This window comes from Eptatretus burgeri, chromosome 15 (assembly GCF_056783735.1).
Source record: "Eptatretus burgeri isolate ZD-2024b chromosome 15, Ebu_testis_v1, whole genome shotgun sequence".
NCBI classification, from domain to species: Eukaryota; Metazoa; Chordata; class Myxini; order Myxiniformes; family Myxinidae; genus Eptatretus; species Eptatretus burgeri.
This window is the reverse complement of record NC_140975.1, coordinates 68,605,907-68,627,742: the sequence shown is the minus strand read 5'-3', so window position 1 is coordinate 68,627,742 and position 21,836 is coordinate 68,605,907. Positions and strand designations below refer to the sequence as shown.

At 44.8% G+C, this 21,836-nt stretch overlaps 1 protein-coding gene across 3 annotated transcripts in view; it reads left to right on the top strand.

Annotated features, from left to right (window-relative positions):
• The window catches only part of LOC147012446 (piezo-type mechanosensitive ion channel component 2-like), a 182,048-nt gene that overhangs the window by 113,492 nt on the left and 46,720 nt on the right, over window positions 1–21,836 (top strand). For 2 of the 3 annotated variants that reach the window (XM_085856680.1, XM_085856679.1), the window contains 10 exons: window positions 3,319–3,381; window positions 3,680–3,780; window positions 6,538–6,649; window positions 8,995–9,093; window positions 14,302–14,468; window positions 14,843–14,928; window positions 15,260–15,403; window positions 17,537–17,824; window positions 18,424–18,682; window positions 18,917–19,072. In XM_085856680.1, coding sequence (XP_085712806.1) covers window positions 3,319–3,381; window positions 3,680–3,780; window positions 6,538–6,649; window positions 8,995–9,093; window positions 14,302–14,468; window positions 14,843–14,928; window positions 15,260–15,403; window positions 17,537–17,824; window positions 18,424–18,682; window positions 18,917–19,072 — 1,475 coding nt within the window. The remainder of the gene's footprint in view (window positions 1–3,318; window positions 3,382–3,679; window positions 3,781–6,537; window positions 6,650–8,994; window positions 9,094–14,301; window positions 14,469–14,842; window positions 14,929–15,259; window positions 15,404–17,536; window positions 17,825–18,423; window positions 18,683–18,916; window positions 19,073–21,836) is intronic. The other variant, XM_085856681.1, reaches the window with a different exon arrangement.

Sequence of the window (21,836 nt, the reverse complement as noted above, 5' to 3'; positions counted from 1 at the left end):
ATGCTGCTGTCAGTGCCGGGCAAGGTCTTTGCTCGGATAATTATTGATATGGTTCGCCACCATCTGCTTGAGCATCAGTGCCCAGAGTAGTCAGGCGTTACACCAGAGAGGTCAACGATTGACCTTGTCCTTGCTCTTTGGGTCCTCACCGAACGCATACGAGAGTTTCGGAAGGGGCTGCTTGCAGCTTATGTTGATCTCTGTAAAGCGTTCGATTCAGTGAATCGGGATGCCCTCTGGAGGATTATTGGTCTTCGTGGGGTGCCACCAAAACTGCTCAATCTGATGTCTGAACGATACTCTGGTACTGAGCGTGCTGTGAGATGTGGTGGTACCATCTCTGACTTATTTCCAGTTTTCATTGGAGTTCTTCAGGGGTGTGTACTGGCCCCCACACTTTTCAGTACTTGTCTGGATTGGATTCTCAGGAGGATGTCGGAGAGGTCATGTTGTGGTGCATTGTTTGGGAATGTCAAGATCTCTGACCTTGATTTCACAGATGATGCAGTCATGATTGCGGGGACCCTGGATATCCTTTTGGGGGCCCTCGAGGTGATGAATGAGGAGTCGGAGCCGCTGGGATTACCAGTTTCTTGGGTCAAAACTAAGATCCAGGCTTTCGATTACATCTTGGATGCTGCTATCTTCTCTGTACCTGTTTTTGGTGATGATGTTGAGGTCACGGAGAGATTCACTTACCTTGGCCGTGATATTCATGTTTCTGCTGGCCATGAGCCAGAGGTCAATAGGCATCTGGGTCGGGCCTGAGGAGTCATGGATTCACTGGATCATGTGGTGTGGCGCTGTCGGCATCTGTGCCCGAGGACGAAAGTCCGAGTCTTCAGGTCCTTTGTGCTTCCATTCTTGCTCTACGGATGTGAGACTTGGACTCTGACCAGGGATCTGAGACTGAGACTTAATTCCTTTGGTACCAGGTCTCCTCTGAGAATCCTTGGTTCTCGCTGGTTGGACTTTGTGTCCAATGAGCGGTTGCTGAGAGAGATTTGTTACCTGCATAGTCCGTGAGCATCAACCCTGGATGTATGGACATGTGGCTGTTTTTTCCTGACACTGATCCTGCTCACCAGATTCTTTCAGCGAGGGAGCCTCGTGAGTGGAGGTGTAAAATGGGCCAACCACGTTCCTCGTGGTTGCAGCAGGTTGATCAGCATCTCAAGGATATGGGGATGGGCCAGGCATCTGCCTGGGGGATGGCCAGATGGAAGCCCCTGGAGTACCGGTGGAAAGTGGACGCAGCGACGCGCTGCTCTGTCGCATGCCCCCATACCTGACCTGGTTCATCTTAACAACATCTTACACGTGGGTCATGCCGGGTGACTCATCACAGACTTTTGGCAGTACATTTGAATGACTCCGTTGGCTTTCTTTCAGACCAACCAGTCATCCTTCCACTGGGCTGTTGTTCTTCACGTTTACACAGTTTTTCATTTGTTTCCCCAATTTTTGTTTTAGTCTGAGAACTTGTTGACGTACCCAGCACGGAATTGGTTTCTTCTTCCTTACCACTGATTCTTGTCACAAACTGAGGCATGTTTATGGCCGATATTCCTGACAAATAATGGCCTGTCACAGTGGTCTCATTCTCATACAAAATTGGGGACACATCCACGTGTCCAGAGAAATACACAATCCGGAACCGCGAATCAAAAAAGGAGGTGGTTGGTTCACGCTCACCTCCAGAATAATAGGCAAAAAATGGTGTGGTTCATTATTGGACTGACAGCAGATGATTACCCCCAGGCGGTGTACCCCTCTCATGTTAATAAAATACAAATAGCACAATCGGCACCTGAAGCATCATGGGGATGCGTTATTGTGACAACGAGACCATGCAAAATGGGAGTCGTTTTATCGCAGACACGCGTGGGTTACCCAACATTTTGGTCAGTTACACCAAAGGGTAACCTTTGCACTGTTTGCACGTGTGAAGATGTAAACAATATTTATATCACCCATCAGAACGCTTTCACCACCAGTGCACTGCAAGACCATGACAGTCACACACAGGTACAAGGTGGAGAGACCCTAAGGGACTTTAGCGAGGTCCAAAGAGAGTGAGCCACGCCACACCGAAACAACTCTGCCATCGTACACATGCATGATGTTTATCATCTATCTAATCTATCTAATCTAATCTAATCCATCTAATCTAATCTATCTAATCTAATACCTTATAAAGAGGACATTGTTACTCTATTTCTGCATTACGCTTGGTGATTGACCATTACAACCCAATGATTTCAGTACTTGGTATTGTAGACATTGCACAGTTGAAGTAGCTTGCTTTCAAGTCGGCTGAAGGGGGGGGGGTGGGGGTGTTTCCCCCTCACCAACCCCCTTGGGCTCTGCACGCGCCAATCTCCTGAACGGTGAAAGATAGGAGGAAACCTCTGCAACAAAAAAGTGTTGGGACGGGCCCCAGGAAGGTTATAGGCTCGGTGATGAGGCCCCTCGGCTGTGGGGGGGGGGGTGTTTCCCCCTCACCAACCCCCTTAGGCTATGACTGCCATGGCCCATTGGGGAACTAATACTGGGCTCGCGTCAGACCTATGTACAGCAGAATAAATTCATTCAAAAGGAACCTGGGCAACGCCGGTTGCATTCACCTAGTAAACGTATAAAGAAGATGGCGGTGCCCAATGATATTTAAATTATATAAGTTAGACATCGTAAACTTAAAATCGAAGCTTAATTTCTTCGTTGGGAATTAAACTTTAATTGCAACATCATGTCATGTGAGTTCCTTTATCAGGAACTTCAATGCAGGGGGAGGCCATTGGACCCAGCAAGGCCCAACTTATGGTTGTTTGTCAGTGCTGTGTCTTTTAAAATGCTGAGCTTCAAGCAAGTAAGCAGCATGTACCTTTTTAAAAGTCTTTGGTAAGACTTGGACAGGTTTTGAACCTCCGACCTCTCAGACACGGAGCGAACTCTCATCATAGCACCTCAGATATGGCATTCAAACCCACAGTCAATTTCTTATCCATTAGGCATTTCATCGTATGACTTTTGGTGACAATGCAGGAGGAGGCCATTAGACCATAATTTGGGGGCGCAGGTTATTTTTTTACTTAAAATAAAACATTGGGGGGGCGATTTTGCCGGGTTTTCAGGTGAATCGCCCGTCACCCCCGTCTATTTTGGACATTGATGTCAATCGACGCTCATTGACTCAATGGGAGTTTTTGTCCTGACCTTCACTTTCTCTTCATTGTGCTTCTTCTCCTGTTTATTCTTTCCTTTTTATCTCTATTTCTACATGCGGACTCCCCTCACCACCTTCTAACGTTTCCACAGATGGACAAGAGCCAGACATGCACAAGCGCTGGTGGGCACGCTGGCATGGTGATCATGCACGAAGTGAGTCTTCATTGCAGCTCAGCCTATTTGGCTCACTTCCCTCCATACATCCTTGACTGCACACAAGGGATCACTTATCCATGTTGCATCCCATTGACCATAATACCCCTCTCCTATCCCCAAAGTCTTGCCTTACTCCTCAGTAATTAATCGTGTTTGGGGGGGGGGGGGTTTCCCTCCTTTTGTTGATTCATTTTATTCGTCTTTGGAAACTATCATTCTGAGTCATGTACCAGAAGTAAACTTTAATTAAGCACCATGTCTCCCTTCATGTCTCCTCATCACGACTTGTGCGCAGTGATTCACAGTGGAGATTACTTCCTCTTTGAGAGTGATGAAGAAAATGAAGAAGAAGAAGAAGAGGTGCAAAAAGAAGCACCCATAAAAGGGGCCGTGCAGGTGATTTGCTGGTCTCGCCCGAAGGGGGGAGGCTTATTGTGATCAGTCTGTGTCCATGAGTCTGCACACAAATCTACTTTAATACAGATATATATATATATATATATATATATATATATATATATATATATATATATATATGTATATACTAGAGGGGGTGCCCCAGGGGAAATGCGGAAGGGGGGAACCTGAGCTTTTCCTGGTGGTGGTTTTGGGACGTGTTCATTTGTCTAATTCGCACATTGTTTTATATTCCGGATGTCTCCGGTCTCCGGACGCTGTTTAGTATGACCCAGCCAGCTGTTCCTTACCCCCCCCCCCGGTTTGTTGGTGTGCTTGCTTGAGTGCTTAACAGTGGTGTGCAGAATCTATTCCAAAGTACTCAATTCCAACCATGGAATCAAAAGGAATCGAGTCGTGATCCAGAATTGACGTCAACTCCGAGTAATTCCTTCTGTATAGAAAGAAGTGTTTTTTTTTTGAGGGAAATTTTTTTCGTCCCTGTTGGGCATATTCTGTTACATATGACCTGGTAATGTATTAATTGAAAAGGAACACGACCCCTGAGACAATATACCCCCCCCCGGGACCCCCTCCCATTTGCAATATAGCAGCAAAAAAAAAAAAATTGCTTGCTAAGTAAACACACCCAAGGGCATGTTCCCATTAAATGAATAGCAAGGCATTTTGGGAAGGTTAAAGAAGATAGTCCGAAAGTTGAATGCTCACTTTGTTCAATAGACATTGCTCATCATGTGTGATACCGTTTCCAGATGATTGACCGTAACGAGCAAGTTTTGTGCCCTCGATGCGTACTTGCGTTAATTTACTGTATCAGGTGCTACCAAGCGGAGCTGCCAAGTACGCACCGGCTAATAAGAGCCAACTAGTGGAGTAAAACTTCCCGGCTAACTACCTGCAGATCGTGCTGGACCAATGGAGGAAAAGACAGAATGAGCTGGGAACATTTATAATACAAGCAATTTATTTATAAAGTGACGAAAGGTCGTGTGGCACATTAATGAAAGGTTTTATTATAAGCAATGTGCACAGCAGGGGAAAGCAAGGATTTGTGGGGTGTGGTAAAAGAAATGCAATTATTAACAAAAGAAGAGACAGTGCAGAGCTAACCCAATGCAAACTTCTACAGCCTTATCTTACGTTAACATTACAGACACCGTCAGACACACACCCGAGGAAATCAGAGAGCAAAGAAAGGTGAGAGAAAGTACAAGGTGTGAATGACACCTATTTGTACCTGGAGCGGTCGATGAACCAGCACAAACCCAGTCGCTTGGTAGGAGAGGAAGGAAGAAAACTGGAGGTGTCTGTGGTGTATGAGTAAGGAGGTGCAAAATGAGGTGTCATGAAGTGCAAATGTCACGCAGAAGAGGAATACTGAAGAGGTGTGTACCTGCAGTTGCTCTTTTAGTTTTTGTGTGTTCACAGCAGACGAGACAGAAGATGGGAGAGAGAGAACGTGAGAAGATAGCTAAAAGTGGTATGTGAGAGTCTGTACGTGCGTCTGTTGAGTCTATATTGTTGGTCTGGCGTCCCGCCCATTCCGTGCTCCTCCTTTCCCCTCACGCCGCTGTCCAGGTCTGGGCCCTCCTTGTTCAGTAGTCACCTCACACCTGAGAGAAGACCCTTCAATCTCTCATGGACGACCACAGTAGGGAGGCTGACTGTGGCGGACTGTGTGGTGAAGACTGACTGGTGGACTGTCTGTGGTGAACGTTGACTGGCGGACTGCCTGGGTGACCTTAGTAACATTTTGAGCTGGCTTGTGTAACCCATGGTCTGAGCTGTGCTGCAAGGCCGACGGGCTCAATTAGCATGCCTCGTTGGCATTAGGCACTGTTTGACAAAGTTGTCAAAGTTAACTATCAACATTGTATGCCTTGAATGTGGATTATATTTGAGTAAATGGATGAAATTAACAGGACGTTGATCAGGGTAAGCTAACCACCGTGGGAAGCAAGGAGATGCTGATGTTTCAGGCGTCAACCCTTCATCGGAGCAAAAGAGCAACACCAGCCTTCAAAAGAGGGACTTCAACACCAGCTTTCAGCAGCAAGACCAGTTCTTCATTTTTTTGTCCGAGTTAGCTGCACTCATTATTGAGGATATTTGTTCCACCTCAATCTCCTTTAATCTATAGTGGCCTGCAAAAGTATTCACCCCCCTATAGAGATTTCACATTTTGATGCCACTTGAGCTTATTTCATGATTTTTTCAAATCAACCTTAATATATCGAATCTTCACAAACTACTCCAGAGTGATAAAGCCAAAAAAGCTACAGATAAAATGTGAATACGTTCGATTAACAGAGAAAATCAAATGATTCTCCGTTGTGTAGGTATTCAAACCCTTTCCCTAATTCAACCCAAATCTCTTCAGGAGCAAATTATTTGTTTGAAAGGTCACAAGATAAGTGTGATAAGTTTCACCTGCATGGAACCAGGGGTTTAACCAAAAAATTAATCTTCCCCACTCATCTAAGGAGTTTTAAGGTGAAACTCACTTGGTCAACCAACAAAGCAAACATGAAAACCAAGGAGCTTTCTAAAGAAGTCAGACATAAAGTGGTGGAGAAGTACCATTGAGGAGAGGATGAGAAGAAGATTTCAAAGTCACTCGTTATCTCTGAGTACGGTGAAATCCATCATTAAGAAGTGGAAGACGTATCGTACTACCCATGTTAATCATGTAATAGATTTGCATTACTACTTACACGTTCCCTTGCCTCATCACAGTTTGCATATCAGGCATGGGTGAGAAGCTCAAGGGTAGCTTTGGAGGAACAAAGACGAGAAGAACAGCATCAGAAACTAGAGGCTGCCATTAAACGCGTTGAGAAAAGTCAAGGTAAATATTCACTTATTTCCTCATTCCTCTGAGCAACATCATTACATACAGTATATACAAAACCACAACTCTTTTCCATGCTCATATGAAAAAGCCACTGCTCTTAATCATAGCCATGCCTTTACTGAGCCACTCCTCTCAATCATAGCCACGCCTTGAATTAGCCATGCCTCTCAATCATAGCCATGCCCTTACTTAGCCATTCCTCTCAATTATAGCCACAGCTTTACTTAGCCATGCCTCTCAATTATAGCCACACCTTTACTTAGCCATTCCTCTCAATTATAGCCACACCTTTACTTAGCCATGCCTCTCAATTATAGCCACACCTTTACTTAGCCATTCCTCTCAATTATAGCCACACCTTTGCTTAGCCATTCCTCTCAATTATAGCCACACCTTTACTTAACCATTCCTCTCAATTATAGCCACACCTTTACTTAGCCATGCCTCTCAATTATAGCCACACCTTTACTTAGCCATTCCTCTCAATTATAGCCACACCTTTACTTAGCCACTCCTCTCAATTATAGCCACACCTTTACTTAGCCATTCCTCTCAATTATAGCCACACCTTTACTTAGCCACTCCTCTCAATCATAGCCACACCTTTACTTAGCCATGCCTCTCAATTATAGCCACACCTTTACTTAGCCATTCCTCTCAATTATAGCCACACCTTTACTTAGCCACTCCTCTCAATCATAGCCACGCCTTTACTTAGCCATGCCTCTCAATTATAGCCACACCTTTACTTAGCCATTCCTCTCAATTATAGCCACACCTTTACTTAGCCATTCCTCTCAATTATAGCCACACCTTTACTTAGCCACTCCTCTCAATCATAGCCACGCCTTTACTTAGCCATGCCTCTCAATTATAGCCACACCTTTACTTAGCCATTCCTCTCAATCATAGCCATGCCTTTCCTGAGCCACTCCTCTCAATCATAGCCATGCCTTTACTTAGCCACTCCTCTCAATCATAGCCACCCCTCTCAATTATAGCCACGCCTTTACTTAGCCATTCCTCTCAATTATAGCCACACCTTTACTTAGCCACTCCTCTCAATCATAGCCACGCCTTTACTTAGCCATACCTCTCAATTATAGCCACACCTTTACTTAGCCATTCCTCTCAATTATAGCCACACCTTTACTTAGCCATTCCTCTCAATTATAGCCACACCTTTACTTAGCCACTCCTCTCAATCATAGCCACGCCTTTACTTAGCCATGCCTCTCAATTATAGCCACACCTTTACTTAGCCATTCCTCTCAATTATAGCCACACCTTTACTTAGCCACTCCTCTCAATCATAGCCACGCCTTTACTTAGCCATGCCTCTCAATTATAGCCACACCTTTACTTAGCCATTCCTCTCAATTATAGCCACACCTTTACTTAGCCATTCCTCTCAATTATAGCCACACCTTTACTTAGCCACTCCTCTCAATCATAGCCACGCCTTTACTTAGCCATGCCTCTCAATTATAGCCACACCTTTACTTAGCCATTCCTCTCAATCATAGCCATGCCTTTCCTGAGCCACTCCTCTCAATCATAGCCATGCCTTTACTTAGCCACTCCTCTCAATCATAGCCACCCCTCTCAATTATAGCCACGCCTTTACTTAGCCACTCCTCTCAATCAAAGCCACGCCTTTACTTAGCCATTCCTCTCAATCATAGCCACACCTCACAACTAGAAGGGCATTCAGTAGAGCGCATATCTCCGCCACATAATGCCTGATCCACGAGAACATATTGGGCCCAATACATTTTTGAAACATGACATACAGTACTATATAGTTTTGGCCCGATCTCTCAATGGTGAAGAATCACTTTAAAAATGATCAGATCTGGATCTGGATTTGGATCTTCACCAAAATTGAATCAATTCTTCCTTGTCACACACCCAACGTGTCCACCAAGTTTCATCCAAATCCGTCCACAACTTTTTGAGATATCCTGCACACACAGAAACAAACAAACAGACAAACAGCCAGAAAGGGGCGAAAACATTCGCTCCTTCACCTTCGGTCGCGGAGGTAATTATAATCATGTCTTACTTCGCTGCGCTTTTACTTATCCAATCCTCTTTATCATAGCCACACCTGTACAGAGCCACTCTTCTTATCGCCACACCTTTACTTCACCACTTCTCTCAAGCATAAGACATGCCTTTACTTAGCCACTCATCCTGATCATAGCCACACCTGTAAAGGGAAAGTTATACACAGCATTCCTCACTTATTATGTGATACACAGTATGACTAGCACTAGCAAGTTAGACTTGAACAGTTTCCAATGAAGTAAAATGTCTGTTCTTTTTGTTTTATCCAGATGAAGCATGCCGCAAGGCTGAGAGGGGACACAGTGCTTTGGACAGTTCAGACAGTGACAGTTTGGACAGATCCAGCGAGTCGGACACCTCCAGACACGGTATACTTATAAATTTATATCTTGAGAATGTGATCAAGTAATAATCATTTTCGACCTCATGTTTCTGAAGAAATAAATATTGTAAGGTAATTTTATCCTAACTTTCAAATGCTTGTAACATACACATTTTCATTATTGTTATTTTTTAATATCACTAGTCACCCACTCCATCAGGAATTAGTGTTAAACAGCAGTAGTGACTGTTTAAAAAGGTAATCATACGTGTTTGTGCTTTCTAAATATACTTTTATTTCTGGTGGGCGTGCCCCACGAAACGCCACGATAAGCTATTTAAACACGGTGACATGGCGTTTGTCCAAGGAGGAAAATCCCCTTGGAGAGAGGGGATAATAGTAGTATTAATATTGTTTTGTAATAACATTAATAATATGCTATTATCATTAGTGTTGTTATTACCTCTGCCACCAACGATGGATGGAGGTTGTGTTTTCATCCCTGTCTGTTTGTCTGTTTTGTCTGTCAATAGGATATCTCAAAGAGTTGTGGACGGATTCGGACAAAATTTAGTGGAGAGGTTTGGTGTTATGAAAAGGACGAGATTATTCGATTTTGATGAATATCCGGATCCAGATACTAACATTTTCAAAGTGATTCTTCACCATCGAGTGATGGGGCTAAAACAGATATACAGCATGATATCTCCAAAAGTTATGGACAGATTCGGATGAAACTTGGTGGATAAGTTGGGGTGGTAATAAGAACAAGCCAATTCGATTTTGATTCAGGTCCAGATCCAGATCCTGCCTCTTTGTGAGATACAAAACATAAACTGTTTCACCTGGCGGAGGTATGCGCTCCACCGAGTGCCGTTCCAGTTACTTTTGTTGTTGGAAGTGGCCTTCAAAAAACGCCATGATGAATTACCTTGAAACGGATTTCACGCAAGACGGAAAACCTCTTGGGGAAAGGGGGGGGGGGGACAAATGAAGTCGCCACAACCTCCATCATGTGACCCTTCATCCTCCTGTCAAGTTTTGTTATTATTATTAATATTATTGTTATTGCTTTCTCAGGAAGGGTGGTTTTATTCAGTAACCTTTTGCAAAACAATTATTGTCGGACCCCCGCTATTCGCAGGGGATACGTTCTTCGAAAATGCCACTAATGGCGAATCCACAAATAACGGGGCATTGTTGCAATGGAAATGGGGGTGGATAGATTTCCGGCGGTTCGTGACCCACGAAAAACACCGCAAATGTCGTGCATTGTTTCAATGGGAAAAAGGGGGATAGGCTCCCGGCAGTTCCTGATTCATGAAAAATGCCGTGAATGGCGAAGCCGCGAATGGTGCGCATTGTTTCCAACGGAAAAGGGGGATAGGTTCCTGGTGGTTCCTGATCCATAGGGGAAAACGTTTAAAAGTTTTAAACCTTTTTGACTGTGAGTTTACATGATTACAGTTTCATAAAAAATGCTTACAAATAAAACAAAAAAAAAGAGCAATCAGAGATTGCATACCTTCGACACAACTTGTTTCGTGTGGTGTTTGTGTAATTTTGTGTGGTGTATTTTGTGTGGTGTTTGTGTACTGGTGTGTTACGTAATTAATAAGATACATCATTTCAACTGTCACTTTATAACTACTGGCAGTGATGACCGGGTACCAAGACGTCCCGTTTTGATGCAATCCCACTTTGATTGGACGCCTGACCCTGACCCATGATGTTTTCTTATTATTATTCAATTGAATTGAGAATAGGAATAAAATTAATTCACTTCAAATCAAATGGAAAACCAAATCGGTAGAGTCCTGCAATGGAGTCATCAGAAGGAACCCGAACAAGCAAAAAGCAAAGATGAAATAATCAGGAGGAACCTGGATAGGATTCACATTTCAGTTGTTACTCCTCTCCCTCAAACCTATCCAAGTACAGCCAAGTGAGCCTTATTCAAAATAAAATATAAAAGAACCCAGATCAAAAAAATGAATAATTCTGACTGCCAGACCATGCATCCGATCAAGTTGAAATTTAAAACATGTATTCCGCATAACGATTAGATCATAATTTTGAAGTTTTACGTCGATCCATTAAGCGGTTCCAGAGAAAACATTATTTAATATTTTTTCTTCAATCCAATATGACTGCCAAACCATGTGACCTATCAATTATTCCTAAACAAACTTTTACACCCATGGCTTGGGAAATATTTGGGTGAAGTTTCCCATCAATCTGTCCAGCTGTTCTGCAGAAGATTTTTTATGTTTTCGGGTAAATCCAATATGGCTGCCAAACCATGTGACTTATGATGTTATATGTGTGAATCTTTTGGTCCTCATGGATAGGCAGTCATGCATGTAAAGTTTCACCTCGATCTGTTCAGCCACTTCAGAGAAGATTTTTTTTTTTTAAACAATAGAGCTGCCGAATCACGTGACCGATGACGTCATCAATTTTGTTTTCCTGTGGACCATTTTATCCCGAGATGACCCTCAAAAATTTTCATACTGGTCAAATGTAGCGTTCTACACATGCAATTATGACGTCATGACAAAGGCACCCATGACGTCATAAAATCACACTTATTCCTCATGAGGAGTATTTGCTGTGTGCCAAGTTTCAATTTTTTCCTTGGTGTGGTTTCAGAGATACAGAGGTCCAAATTTTTTCCGTTTTTCCAACATGGCTGCCACACCACATGACCTATGACATCATAATTATGATTAAAGCATTCCGCATGAGTAGTCGCACCGATGGTGAAAATTTTGTCTCAATCAGACAAGCGGTTGCAGAGAACACCACGAAAGTTTTTTGTGGACAAACAAACAAACAAACAGACCCAAATGCAAAACCCTCTCCTTCGGTGAGGGTAACAACAACAACAACAACAACAACAACAACAACAACAACAACAACAACAACAACAACACCAGGTCCCGCTTCCAATGTCTATTGAAGGTATTTGAGTAAATTTTATTGAAAGTGATCAACCAATCATACCATAAAAGGAAAGAAAAAAAAAAAGAAACAGCAGCCGGTACCGTTTCAAATTTATATTTGCACAAACACACTCAACTTTTCAAATGATGATGATTGAAAATCCAGTGAACTCAGTGGAGTCATCTGAAGACCATGCAGGTGAGGATGCTAAAGCGTCACTCACCCGAGAGGCAGGAGAGGCGGCGAAGCAGGAGAGGCAGGCAAGGGTGCTGATTCTCCTGGGGTGGATGGACTAGGGCATAAAAAAATGGGTGATCATGAGCTGCCTGGCAGATTGCCGCAGATTTTGACGTAGCTCCTTGGATGGGAGCATCACGTCATCCAACCCCCTCTTGAACTTGACGTAACGCTCCATCACCGGATCGGCGTATGACAACCTTTCATTAATTGACCGCATGTTCTGCAGCATCTCACCCAGGAGTTTGACCGTGACGTTGGACCTTGACACCTCCTCCTCATCATCATCACTACCCGCTTCCTCCTCCTCCTCCTCCTCAGAAACCTCGATAATGGCTTCCAACTCCTCAGGCTCTATGTCGTCAAAGCCCACTCACCTGCTGTGCCAACCCGACAATTTCATGCCTCTCCTCCGTGTTGTTGGGAAAGTCTCTGAAGTTCTTTACTGCATGTGGCCACAGGTTGTGCCAGCAAGCATTGATGGTAAAGGCTCTCACCTCGTCCAGCAACTCTTTCATTGCGTCGATGCAGTGGGCTATGTTGACTTTACAACAATGCCCGACAGTAAGCTCTGCGTCAGAGTACATCGTATCCAAAATGCGGCAAAAAGTGCAGTGGGTAGAATAGGTTTTGAAAGTGGAGATTACCCCTTGATCGATTGGCTGGATCAGGGAGGTGGTGTTGGGAGGCAGGAAGATCACCTCGCCGTTCGGGTGACCCACCTTCAGGTCCCTGAGGTGGCCAAGAGCATTGTCGACGAGCAGGAGAACCTTGAACCTTGAACGCTGTGTTTTTTTCCACCAAGTACCTCTCCATCTGAATGACAAAACAGTTATGGAACCAGTCCACAAAAATTGTTGCCATCACCCACTCCTTCCTGTTGGCACTCCAAAACATGGGTAGCATGTACTTGCTCTTGCCCTTGAGAGCACATGGATTCAGGGAACGGTACAGCAGCATGGGCTTCGTCATAAGTCGCCTTTTGCATTTACGCAGAGAAGAAGAGATACCCAGTCCTTTGCGGCCTTGAATCCCAATGCTGTCCCCTCATGCTTCCAGATAAAAGTTTGTGTTGGCATCTTTTTCCAAAACAGGCTGATCTTGTCAGCATTGAACACCTGCTCTGGGAAGTACCCCTTCTCCTTTATGAGCTGCGCAGGTTGAGCAGGGAATGTTTCGGCCACCTTCTGGTCCGCTGAGGCATGCTCGCCTGCCAGTTTGACATTGCAGTGACTGTAGCGCTTCTTGAAGCTGTCCAACCATCCCCTGCTCGCTTGGAATGGACTGGGGTCATTCGTACCCACGTCGCTCATACCCGTGTCACTCCTATTGCCACCCATGCCAGCCAGATGCACGTACATACGCATCACCTTTGCACGAATGAAAGGTCCACTTTAAGGCATGTTTTTCTGCACATTGTCCTCAATCCATACACTGAGAGCCTTCTCCATCCTTTCGATGTGGACATCCCAGATGTGGATGACCACTTTGGTGATCGGTACAACACTCGTCGCAACACTTTCTCGGATCGCCTTCTTGTTCTTCTGTATGTAGCGAACTGTGGGTTTGTTTACTCCATACAGTCTGCCAACAGAGGCCACATTCTGTCCTCTCGACAGCCGGTCTCGCAGCTCCACTTTGTCACTCAGGCTCATCACTTTCTTCTAACGTTTCTCATCCTGGTGTTTCCCCTTCAGGATGGTGCATCAATCTGTGCACCACCCATGGGAAGGAGGTTAAACCGCAGGATCCTTCTTCTGGAGATAGTCGTTCATGGACGTTAGAGATCGTACAGTGTCTTTCATAGTGAGTAGGCGAGTTATTGCCAGTGCACTGAACAAATTACAAATTCCTGTCCAAATGACCTTGAGTCAATTGTCAGCAAGGTTACCCCAGTTTGTCAAAGGTTTCGGCCAAAAATGTTCCCTGGCTGACCCCACAAGATGGTGGGAATATATGGGGCTGTTGAAGAAGTTGTAAAGATGGAGTATCAACATTAACCCTTTCACTTTTTCCTTTTTCCTTTAACCTTTCGGTCCCCTTTCCCCATTCCCTTTTTCGCCCCATCCAGGCGCCGTTCTACGTCGAGGTGTCAACCTGCTGCGTTTTGCGTGGGCCTTGTTGGCAGCGTTTGGTGATGGCCTGTCCCTCTGGTTGGCTTCTCTGTCCCGGGAGTATATGGACATCTCGGCGGTGCTGCAGAACGAGAGGCACTGCCTCGCCAAGGAGATCCACAAGGTATGTGCGCTCGTTCGAGCTCAGGTGGACACGTGTAGGATTGAAACGGAAGGATTGCACAACAACTTGTTATCATGAATGGAGAACTAGTTTCACTCGTGAATGATCGTGTTGGTTAGTGTGTCGATTCTTTTCTATCCGCTGGGGAGGTGCAACGGCAGAGATGATGAACTGTTGGAAACCATTTTAAGAATATAGTGTACATTATGTTGTGCACGTCACATGTCTCACCCTTGTTTATATTTGATCATTAACACATCCCGTAAATGTTCCACACAGTCTCATTGTGCCACAACTCACTTTCCCATCCCTATCCTCACCTTCCCAAAACCCCCCAACATCTGCTTGCTTCCACCATGACGCCAACGCAACAGTCTCACTGCCTTCGTTCGAAGTCTTTGCTCGACCGCAACTTGTCACACGATGAAGACGGCCAATATGATGATAGCATCGGTGGCAGGTAAGCAACGGTGAGGATAATGGAAATAGTTACCTGGGTTTGGTGTTGGTAATTGCAATTCTGTTACCAAATACTAATGTTAACCATTATTTTCCAGATTTTTATTTTCTTCCACTTGAAAGCAAACCCATGAACTAAAACTCCCTATTGTTCCCTTTATTTGCATGACCTTTTAACCTTCTCATGTTTGTTCTATCACTTTATCCCCCCCCCTTTTTTTTTCTTCTCTTTCTCCCTTCTCACCTTGTCTTCCTATATTTTGCTACGAACCTACTAACCTACTAACCTATCACCCAAACTCCACTCTCATGTCATCATGGCGCTTGCACAGACAAAGCAATTCTTCTCTGCCTCCTGACATCAGTAGCATCCCCTGTACAGACCGATGCTACCGAATCAGACCTCCTCTTCATTGGAGCCGTAATCTTGACATGGACAGCTTACCAGATGAGGCGGGGAGCATGTGCAGCAACAGGTGCCACATGCTGTGATTTAGCGTTCTTTGGACACCAAACTGCATTTCATTTAGTGGTTTTAAAGGGTATTTCAAGGTTCACTTGCACTTTGTGTGAGAAAAATTGAAAGAAAATTAAGGTAATTAACTTAACTTTTTAAATTTTTTCTTCTGTACAAAGTTGAGGTTCTCGTGGAAGAGTGAGAACATAAAATAGATCAGGACGTACGAGTAACATAACAAACAGAGAGAGAGAGAGAGAGAGAGAGAGAGAGAGAGAGAGAGAGAGAGAGAGAGAGAGAGAGAGAGAGAGAGAGAGAGAGAGAGAGAGAGAGAGAGAGAGAGATATATATATATATATATATATATATATATATATATATATATATATATATATATATATATATATATATATATATATATATATATGAGCACACCAACAGTAGGTATGAGAGACAGAACGAAGGAAAACTTAGACAAATGAGGGATCGGGAATGACGTCCAGGTTGGACAATATGGATACAGAAGCAAACTGTCAGAAAGGAAAAACCGGAAATTTGGAAGGTGGGGGCTTGGGGAGAGTTAACAAGGGCAGAAAAGATCATGGCTTTGGATGGGGGATAATCTGAGATGGTGGTGAACAGTTGGCTTGAAGACCTGGAGGGAAGAGTGAGATTGAAGAGAATGTGAAAGATGGTTCCACAGGTGGGAAAAAAGAACAAATGAGTGGAGGTGAACAGTGATCCTGGATTTAGGTAGCTTCACCAGAAGGGGGGTTGATGGTGGACAGTGTCAGCCCAGCAAAACTTGGGGGTGGTGGGGGGGGGGAAGAGCAGGGAAAGAGCAAGTAGTGCAAAACCAGAAACGAGGCGGTAAAAGATAGAGACCACCAACTTGTCTGCCTTGTCAAACTGATGGGCCCATAGACAGCTTCACGGGAGATTCCAATGAGCTTGGGGGCCTGACTTTCCACGGCATCAAGCTGAATAAGATATGAGGCAGGGGAACCAGCCCAGAGGGGAGAGCAGTACTCCATCAAGCTGCGGATGAAGGCCTTGCAGGTGGATAAGAGTTCAGGTGTTGCAAGGAGGAATTTGCACAATAGAGGATGCCCAGTCGGCGGCTGGCTTTGGAAGCCAACTTTGAAATGTGGTTTGCCAAAGGAAGATCATGGCTGACAGTGAGACCCAGTAGTTTGAATGACTGAACATATTCGAGAGGATTGTTCAGAAAGTCGATCGGAGGGTTTGCCAGACGGTCCTTTCGGAGAGAGATCGTGAGAGTGTGAGATCTGTCAGGATTTAAAGACATATTCCAAGTGTTTGACCAGTTTGTGATTTTTGTTAATATCTGAAGAGAGAGGGAGAGAGAGAGCGATGAGGCTGCAGCCTTACTGGCGAAAGAATGAGGGATGTCATGGCAGCGGGAGTCATCTCCAAATATATAAAGACATTTTGCCAGGCAGTCAGAGAGATAATTAATGAAGGTCAAAAATAGGACTAGGCCGAGAACACTGCCTTGGGGCACTCCAGCCTTGATAGGAAGAGAAGATGAGAGGATTACGTCGAGTGCCACAAGTTGGCGATGAGAGTGGAGGAAGTCAGTAACCTATTTGTAGAGTTTTCTTTTGATTCCATAGGCAGACACTTTGTACAACAGGGTGGGATGCCAGACTGTATTGAAAACTCGAGATATGTCTGGAACTATCACCTGATTCTCGAGCGATTTGCATGTAATGAAAAACACACACACAGACACACACAGACACACACACAAACACACTTCTGCATGAGAGACACGTATCATCGAACAGTGCAGCTAATCTGTCTGTCCAAACTGTTTTGCCATTTATGGTCACCAGAAATGTGCCAAAATGCTGCTCACCAGCTTGTGACACACTGTTTGCCACCATTTTTTGAAAAATACCCAGAATACTTCATGCAGCCGTGATGTCATTTCACATAGCCGTTGCTACGTATTGCCAGTACCGCACTGCAAACATTAATGTACTCTGTAACAAAAACTGCTGGTTAACCTTGAACCATCGTCATCTATTCAAAACAACTTCCTCGAGTTGTTTCTCTTCGGCGCAAGTCACCGATATCTGTGACCCCATTGACCTTATGAAGCTGGTCATCTGACTTTGTCGTCTAGTGAGTGCACACAGGAAACGCTGGTACCATCTCGACAATCAACATTCGATACGGACAGCGAGCTGGAGGATGATAAAGACCGCAGTGATTGTAAAAAGGAGGATGAAGAGGTACAGTCGTTGGAGCAAAGTGAGCAACCTTCAGCACGGAGAAGGATGCATCACCAGACGTCGTTGGACCCTGACACAAGTGAGTCTGAGGAAGGCAAAGAAGAAAGAAAAGAAGAGGTGGAAGAATTTCAAGCATGTGACGTGAACAACGAGACCACGGCTGATGAGCTGTTGAAGAGGTGTGAACAATTGTTAACTGACTGCATTTTTTTTTTTTTTTTTCTCTCTCTCTCTCTCTCTCTCTCTCTCTCTCTCTCTCTCTCTCTCTCTCTCTCTCTCTCTCTCTCTCTCTCTCTCTCTCTCTCTCTCTCTCTCTCTCTCTCTCTCTCTCTCTCTCTCTCTCTCTCTCTCTCTCTCTCTCTCTCTCTCTCTCTCTCTCTCTCTCTCTCTCTCTCTCTCTCTCTCTCTCTCTCTCTCTCTCTCTCTCTCTCTCTCTCTCTCTCTCTCTCTCTCTCTCTCTCTCTCTCTCTCTCTCTCTCTCTCTCTCTCTCTCTCTCTCTCTCTCTCTCTCTCTCTCTCTCTCTCTCTCTCTCTCTCTCTCTCTCTCTCTCTCTCTCTCTCTCTCTCTCTCTCTCTCTCTCTCTCTCTCTCTCTCTCTCTCTCTCTCTCTCTCTCTCTCTCTCTCTCTCTCTCTCTCTCTCTCTCTCTCTCTCTCTCTCTCTCTCTCTCTCTCTCTCTCTCTTTGCTGAATAACTGGTGAAGGCAATGCATGCCACTTAACAGCTAGGATAAACCTCACCTACTCTCCTTGTGACTTTCCTCTCCCCCACCTCGCCAGGATGCCCGCAATCCGTGAGCTCGAAGAATCAGCAAAGTTTTATGGAAGCCAGCCTCGAGTTCTCAGGCTGCTGTACAGCATGTACGCCACACTCGCCGCCCGTTCAGAAATGCTTTGTTACTTCGTTATAATCCTCAACCACATCAACACCGCTACCGCATTGACGCTCGTGCTGCCTGTCCTCATTTTCCTTTGGGCGATGCTGTCTATTCCACGGCCCAGCAAACACTTCTGGATGACGGCCATCGTGTACACCGAGGTAATGGCTTGGAATGTGCCATTGGTACAATTTCGTATAAACTAAGAATGAGGATTCGTACAAGAGAGTCGGATCGTATCCAGCTTTGATTAGCGACACGGATAATAATTCAGAAATTTTACAATTTGCAAGGTTTTAATTCATAAATTGTGATAGTATGATCCTGTATGGTAATTGTGTCCATTTATAGATTTTGGGTCATTGATTGCGAAGCTTTGTGTGTCACAACTGCAGGTTGTTGTGGTGATCAAGTTCCTCAACCAGTTTCCATTCATTATCTGGAACACCACAAAGGTGGCAAGGATACTGGGGGTCGAGCTGAAGATCGAATACGCAAACTATGACCTTGCTCAGCTGCTCGTTCTATTCTTCCATCGTTCTATCCTCAAGGTTTGGGATCTGAGCCGTTTGATTGTGGTTGATGTTGTTGATTAGCCCCAGTCAGTTCTGCTCGAGCAGGCCCAAGTCACGGAGATAGCTGATCGATCTCCCGGGAGAGACCCAGAGATCCCTCACGTCTAAAGTCTTGTGCTTTTACCTTCGTGGAGTCACGACCATGCAGTTTTCCATAATGTGGTTTAATGTGTGTGTTGCGGCTTTTCCAGTGGTTGCAGGTGTCGTCAGTGATGTCGTCTAGTCTATGTTTGTACTGTAATAGCTGTGGTGTCGTGCCAAATTTTGAGGTACAGGAGCCCTGCAAAAATGTCGTCCGCGACGTCGTTGCCAGATCGACCGTCCCATAAAGTTTTAACATGACACTAACCATTTGAGTCTCCAAAATGAGTGCGAAATTAAACACACATATTTTACCAGATAAATGGAAGCTTAACACTCACACCCACTTAATCTCACAATTCAGAATCCTCTTTCAAGAAAAAGCCAAGTCAGAAGCCTCTAACTGCTGTTTTTCAACAAAACTATGTATTTTTTCTTAAAATTAATTTTTTCATGTTTAATTTGGGTGATACACCATGAGGTGTAAGGGCTGGCAGGATGGCCTAGAGGTATGCACGCTCACACCTAAGCTATCTAGCCTGGGTTCAAATCCTGACCCAACTATAAACCATCATCCCGGAGTGTCACAGGCAGGGTGATTCATCAATGTACAAATGTGTTGTCCCTCAAATTGATGTTGAACTGGGCATCCCATCTGCTGGCATGAGTTCTTTATTTGATATATTTCACATTAGTTGGTGTCTTTCTTGGAGTGGACGAAAGAAGATAAAGCTTTGAGGCCGGATAAACATCCGAGAGTATTGGAGGAGATAGTAGAGCAGATAGGCACGATGCTACCATATCGTCACGTCTGAGGCTCCATTAACACAATATCATCAGCGCCGGGACCTTTCATCCTGAGAGGTCGTCCAAACGCTCTTTTACTTACACTGCATTCAGTAATTACTCTCCAACTTTACCATTCCCCAAGGATCATTCAAATGAGCCAAAACCGACGGCACACACGCATGGAAAGCATATGGCTCGAACACGTTTTCTTACCTTTTAACTAAAGGGTTTATTTTGTCAAGAAAAGTACAGGGAAGAAGGTAGACAAGACGCTATCATAAACGGAACAAACCAAGCGAGTCAAAAGACACAAAGATGAGAATGGGGATTTGCAAACTTATATACAATGATGAGAAATAAAAGTTTAAAACCTAAGCCACTCCAGGCGCCACAGATTACACTTGTACAACAAGCTAAGAATGCAGGCGGGACTTACCTTTGTCTACGATGCGCAGGGTGGACGCAGGACTCGATGCAACCCACTTTGGAAACCAGGTGCGAGACGAGAGCCAGTGACAAAATTCGGTCCAAAGACGAAGTAAACCAGCCACGAGCAGGACCAGCAATGAGTAGCTCTGAAGATAAAGAAAGCCAAAACAGAGCACGATCAAGTGTACCAGCTACGAGGAGCATTAGCGACGAGTCAGCCCTTGTGGACCTCCTTTTTTACTTTCCAGATGAGGCTTCCTGGTCTTCTTCCTCAAGGTGTTTCTTTGTACTCCATGCATGTGGCGTTCTCCTGTCTCTGCTCTATCTCTGAGGTCCTTCTCTTTTCTTCAATTACACGGGGTCATCCACGCTTGGGTCAATCCCAATCTTCTCCAGAGAGAATCACAAGGTCATCTCTCCAACTCTTTTGTGTCCGACAACTCGTCGTCCTCCTCCTCCTCTGCTGGTGGGCAGAGTTCTCCTCTGGGGTGCTACCCATGGGTGTAGCCCCGATAAAAAAAAATTAATGTACAGTCTTTTCTTCCAGGCTCCACAGCCCACGACACCACCATGGCTGGCACACGCACTGGCAAGAGAGCTCGTAATCACCTTTCACACACATGTGACACATGTGCCTCTGTGTTTGAGAAGTTCACACCTAGCCCACCCACAAACCTTGCTCGCAAAACTGGCTGTGAAGTTGCATCCTGTGAAGGCGTGCAATCCTGAAACAGTGCCACACAACTCTGATCCCATATTTTCAGCAAGTTTCAATATATCTATGTACCGTCTGGAATTGTTTGTGCTGACGGCAGCATCAAGCCACAGGCGAGCAGGAAGGTTGTGTGCATGTGTGAGAAGAATGGCGAGAACATCTGTGCCTGAAGATTGGATGATTATATTTCCTTCTTGGCAAATTTCACACATGTGCTTTACACGCCATATGAGCTGAGTGTCAGCCTCTTCCTGGTCGCAGGTGAGGCTGGGTACCTCTTCCATCGCAACACCACCTTCCTTTACCTGATAACTGTGTGCCTCGTCATCCAGTTCCACAATCAATGTGTGCCCTTGGAACAGCTCGAGGTATGTTGATCTCTGCCATTCATGAACAATGAAGCGTAAGAGGGCTGTCTTGAATTTTCCTGAGTTAAGCGCAGCGTTGAAATTCTTTGGACACTTTTGGTCAGGACCAGAGATGATGAAGTCAATTTCTGTACACGCTGATCCTCTCATGTCCCACTCAATATCTTTGATTGATGAGATTTTGTATGTATCACGTAAAAAGTCTACTCTCTTTGCGAAGTCCAACAACCTATCAAGTACAACTTTTGTGATTCCTCCCAGTGTTTGCTGGTAAGTTCACAAAGGTACGTATGAGAAATTGCATCAACCGCACATGCATCTGGACTTTGTGGTTTGCCACTTTTCACCCTTTCCTCCA